The sequence below is a fragment of the Marmota marmota genome, unplaced genomic scaffold (genome assembly GCF_001458135.2).
Source record: "Marmota marmota marmota unplaced genomic scaffold, marMar, whole genome shotgun sequence".
Classification (NCBI taxonomy): Eukaryota; Metazoa; Chordata; class Mammalia; order Rodentia; family Sciuridae; genus Marmota; species Marmota marmota.
In genome coordinates this window covers 1,018,519-1,023,911 of record NW_025999880.1, presented here as the reverse complement: position 1 = coordinate 1,023,911, position 5,393 = coordinate 1,018,519, and the positions used below count along the sequence as shown (strand labels likewise).

Here is a 5,393-nt window from a genome sequence, read left to right as displayed (position 1 = left end):
TCTCACAGGGTGAAACCTGGTTTCAGGGCAAGTGAAAGCAACTACAGCAAGACTATAAGGGGCAATGACAGATTAACAGTGGACTATCTTTGTCATGAGTGCTCAAGCTAACATGGATACCATCTTAGTCTTCAGCCTAATCATTGTATCCTATGATTCCAACAAGAAAGGTAAGTACTTGTGTAGGATAATATCATGGAAAAGAGAGGCCTAAGAAACATTTTGAGTCTCTTCCACCAGAAGGGAAATAGCCAATACCCAGCAAGTGATACTTTCCAGAAGTTATACCATACGTCCTCTTGCCTTTAAGCAGGATTGCAACTTACTCAACTTATTCATGATGTGAATGTAATGCATTCTCCTGTATGGCTCATGTAATTAACATTAAAAGTCCTTTCACTGTTATCTTTCTTTATGAAAGCATGCTGTCACAGTTTCCATATTGTCCCCACCTAAGACACCCAAATTCATAATTTCTTATAAGACATTGCCTTCGGGGCTGGGGATGTGGCTCAAGTGGTAGCGTACTCGCCTGGCATGCGTGCGGCCCAGGTTCGATCCTCAGCACCACATACAAACAAAGATGTTGTGTCCACCGATAACTAAAAAATAAATATTAAAAAAAAAAAGACATTGCCTTCATTAAAAAAAAATGTAGTTGTAGATGGACTGCATGCCTTTATTTTATTTATTTATTTTTATGTGGTGCTGAGGATCGAACCCAGTGCCTCACACGTGCAAGGCAAGTGCTCTACCACTGAGCTATAGCCCCAGCTCATGTTGCCTTCATTTTTAAGGTGGCATGTCCACATATTTAGACAGGGTGCTGTGGGTAGGGAGAGTTGAGGGAAAAGGTACTTTGAGGGTGGAATGAAACTATATGCTGTTCTTTGGTAACTTTATTTAAAATATGGCTTTTCAGCATTTCCTAAACATTTCGTCTCTAAAATTAGCTATTTAGAGTTAAGGAAAATAGTGGATGGTGCGGTAGTTGCCAAATATAACAAATTATGAAAATTCCTATACCCTGTAAATCACATGTGTGCCAAAATGCACAGATAACTATGATCTATGAGTCTGTGAAAATCCATAGAGATAAAATGTCCAAGGCAATACTTAATAATCTTCCAAACGTGCTCTTTAATACAGTTGGCAGAAGAAGAGGGAAAAGAGAAATCATCATTTTTCCTTTAGGGAATAGGTTAGTTACTCTTTCATTAACTTGGTAACTTTATTTCACTTTTCTTTGTCCTAAGAGCAGTAGATTGGTATTCAGTTTTCTTTATAATAGGCTAATTCTTACTTGTATGCATTTGTGTGTTTTAAAGTCTTTTTTATAGGCAGTATTTAATCTCCCTGGCTGCAAGTTTTATGAGTAGGAACTTTATTCTTTTGTATCCCTCTCCTATGCTCAGAATTCCAACAAGTAAGTACCAATAAATTCTGACCTTTTTTTCCCCTAGACCTCAGAGAAAGCAGCTGCCAAGTGGAACAGTTCCCTGGGCTCTTCCCAAAGGATGTGAAAAGCATGAGGGAATTTCTAATGCAAGGTAGGAAACAGGCTCTATCTAGAAAAACACTTTTCCGTACCAAGAAATTTTTGTCTTTAAAAGGTGCCTTGTCTCCTCCCTTCTTAGCCCAGATCTCAAATATACTATTTTAAAGATATGTATCCCCTCCCCGTGGAGATTTTCTGAAAACTAATCTTTAAATTCACTTAGTAATTAAGGCATGCCTATATAAATCAAAGATGGGGACAAAGAAAGATGAGACAGCACCTGTTCATCGCATTAAAGAAAACAATCTATGAACATTTCTCTGTGCTGAATTTACACCAGTCACCTATCTTTATGGAACCTATAGCAGGATGGAAGAAAAGCAGGACTTGCATTATTTAGTGTCATAAATACATACTGAGAAAGAGGTGAAAGTGCAGCAATGGAGTTTAACAGGGTTCACAAATGGAACTGAGTTAGCTGGGCACTGTTCATATTTTTAAAAAGCTTCATTGTTCTCTCTGGCTCTTCCTTCAGAAACTCACACAGAAGCCAAAAGGGCCACATTCATCCAAAATCAGACTATGGCTACACTGCAGTGCCTTGGCTCTGGGAGCAAAGTGAAAGTCAACCTTCTATACTTGGAGGGGAGGCCAGAAGTCAAACCTGTTCTGAAGAACCTAAGAGTCATTGATGCTCCCCATAGAAACAGCTCTGCTTCCCCAAGCTGTCACCTAATCCCCACATCCAAGTTCCAGACTGGATCCATTCTAACAGGCAAAGGTGAGATTGGAAGAGATGGATGTATGCACTTTTAATTGACATAGCAGCTGGTGCTTAGTAGCAGCTAAAGAAAGCCACAAGGAAATAGATTATCCTCCCCTTAGGTGAATCTTTATTTTCTCTGAGAACCAATTTTCTAATCCCAAAGATCCCTTCTAGCCCTGGTATCCTATGGTTTTTTCAAATGATCTTCATTTCTTATAAGTCTTCTTTGACAATATTTTTAATTTTTAATTTATTTTGGATACACACAGTAAAATATTCACACAGCACACTGCAGTGAAAAGTAAGTCTCCCTTCTATTCCTTTCTCTTATTCCTCCAGTTCTCTATCCCTGAGGAAACCACTTACTCAACCTATTCTATTTCCTCCCAGAGATGCTCTAAGCATGTATGGGTGTACATAAATGTACATAATGTACATAATAATAATGTACATAATGTACATAAATGGTTGCACACAATTCATACTGTTCTGTGCCTTGTTTTTTCAACTTAACAATACATCTTATAGTTTGTTCCATGTCATTATATCTGCTTTTTTTTTTTTTTGTGCTGGACATTGTACTCTTGTTCCCAGGGCCAAGCCAGGTAAATGCTGAGCACAAGGCTATCACCGAGCTACACTCCCAGTCCTGCCTCATTCTGTGTGTGTGTGTGTGTGTGTGTGTGTGTGGTACTGGTGATTGAACCCAGGGGTACTCTATACCACTGAGCTACATTCCCAGGCCTTTTTTATTTTGAGCAGGGTCTTGCTAAGTTGATGAGGCTTTCCTAGACTTGGGATCTTTCTGCCTCAGCCTCCAGAGTTGTGGGATTACAGGAGTATGCCACCACCCCTGGCTCCTGCCTCGTTCTTTTTAGCAGTTGTACAGTATTGTGTCGCTGTACCATGACTTATTCTACCAGTCCTCTATTAATGAATATGTTGGTTTTTCTAGTCTTTTGCCATTACAAACAATGCTGTAGGCCATGATGGTGTACATTCTTCTTTTGTATTTGCCATTTAGCAAGAAGATAAATTCCAAGAAGCAGGATTGCTGCATCAAAGATTTCATAGAAAAGAAAATAAAAAAATTATAAGATTTTGCTAAGTTACCCTTCTCAGACGTGGTCATATTTTGCATTCCCACCTACACTGTGTGAGAATACTTGTTTCCCCTCATTTACTCAGCAGGGTTTTTGTCGTTGTTGTTGTGTTGTGGCTTTGTTTTTGTTGTTGTTGTTGTTGTTTTGGTACTGAGGTTTGAACCTAGGTGTACCCACTGAGCCACATCCACAGCCTTTTTTTTTTTAATGTATATTTTATTTAGAGACAGGGTCTCGCTGAGTTGTGTAGGGCTTTGTCAAGTTGCTGAGGCTGGCTTTGAACTAACAATCCTCCTGCCTCAGCCTCTCAAGCAGGTGGGATTATAGATGTGTGCCACACCACGTCCAGCCTGGGCAGTGGTTCGTGACCTCAGTCTTCAGTTTCTCTGCTTTTGCTCTCCTTTCTTTTTTCTACCCATTCTTTTTGTCAAGTAGTTTCTCACCAAGAGATATTCTCACCAAGACAGTTCCCCCCTTTATATACAGGCCATCCCTTAGAGGCTGCTGCTATACTGCTGGAAAAATAAAACTTGACATTTTTAGAGAAACTGAAGGGTTCACAAGTAAAATAATAGGGAAACAAGTTTAAAAACTAGAGATTGGGATGTAAGTGGATAGACTCACAGGATATGACCTAGCTATGGTAAATTATATATTCTCACATGACTTGAATGTTACATTCACTTTTATTATACTTTCTAAAATTCTACCAGTGTTGACTGTATGAAGAAAAAAATAAACTCTTAAAAACTCAAAACCCTTTAGCAGGATTTTAGACTTTCTGTTATTCAATATCAATTCAATCAGATTGTTTTCCTCTTAACATATGACACCCTGCTTGATTCCATGGTACTAATAATGGAGAATTAGTGGGCCTATGTCATTTTGGAGTCAACAGGGCTTGGGTAGAATAAACATAATATTATGCATTGTGGAGCTCTGGGAAATTAAAGGCATTAGTTCTTAGAAATTCTAAACAAGGAAATCTGGGAGGTTAAGGAAAAGGAGAGATGCCAAAGATCAACCTGACCTAATTAAAAAATTTGCCCTGAGCAAGCCTTCCAGCTTTCCTTCATGAGGGTGGTTGGTTTTGGGATTCAGAATTTAAAGTATACCCTATATTATTTGAGCCATGTGAAGAGACTTAATGGAGGAGTAGTCTGAGAACCTAATCATCATTCACCATATATTTCTATAAAACTATAATGATGAATCCCAAACAATGTAAAACAAGAGTTTTAGAAAGTATAAACAACTTTTGAATCATAACCTCTTTTATAAGTTTGAAACTGCTTCTTCTGAATTTACACCAATTTGATTACCAGTATGTGACAGGTCTCAAATAGGATAGAAATAAAAATTAGGTAAATACAAATTTACAAGGGTCATAAAAGAGATGCACTCTGAATGACTGCACTGTTATAAGATAAGTCTACATAGGGGGATGTCCAAGATAGTTCATGAAAATATCCTCATATAAAACAAGAATTTGAAGCCATAAGGATGGGAATATTCTGCAATGTTATCAGAAGACATGGGTGGACAAAGAATGAAAAAACAGAAAGAAGGAGACAGTTGCTGTTTATAGAATTTAGTCAAAGGAAAGACCCTCTGTTACAAATATTCTGAAATTTCCTTCTTGTGGAGAAAAATTACTCACTAGGTCTTTATCACTGATGACAGAGTCTATATTTCCTAGTTCCTTATTGTTCAGATTCTACATTAATTAAGAGGAGAAACTTTCCAGTCAGGTGTGGTGGTACATGACTGTAATCCCAGCTACTTGGGAGGGAAAGGCAGTAGGATCACAAGTTCTAGACCAACATGGGCAACTCAAAGAAATCTTGTCTCAAAATAAAATGAAAAGGGCTGGGATCCAGGGATGATGGCACATGCCTGTAATCCCAGCAACTTGGGAGGCTGAGGCAAGAGGATGGCAAGTTTGAGACCAGCCCCAGAAATTAAGTGAGACCCTGTCTCCAAATGAAAAGTAAAAAAAAAAAAAAAAAAAAAAAAAAAAAAAAAA

General features: G+C 38.2%; 1 protein-coding gene across 3 annotated transcripts in view; it reads left to right on the top strand.

Moving 5' to 3' along the window:
• The window catches only part of CUNH17orf78 (chromosome unknown C17orf78 homolog), a 16,934-nt gene continuing 11,541 nt past the window's right edge, over positions 1-5,393 (top strand). For all 3 annotated transcript variants that reach the window (XM_015495349.2, XM_015495348.2, XM_048787904.1), the window contains exons 1-3: positions 1-170; positions 1,464-1,550; positions 2,034-2,279. In XM_015495349.2, the coding sequence (XP_015350835.1) occupies positions 95-170; positions 1,464-1,550; positions 2,034-2,279 (409 nt within the window). In that variant the 5' untranslated portion in view covers positions 1-94. The remainder of the gene's footprint in view (positions 171-1,463; positions 1,551-2,033; positions 2,280-5,393) is intronic.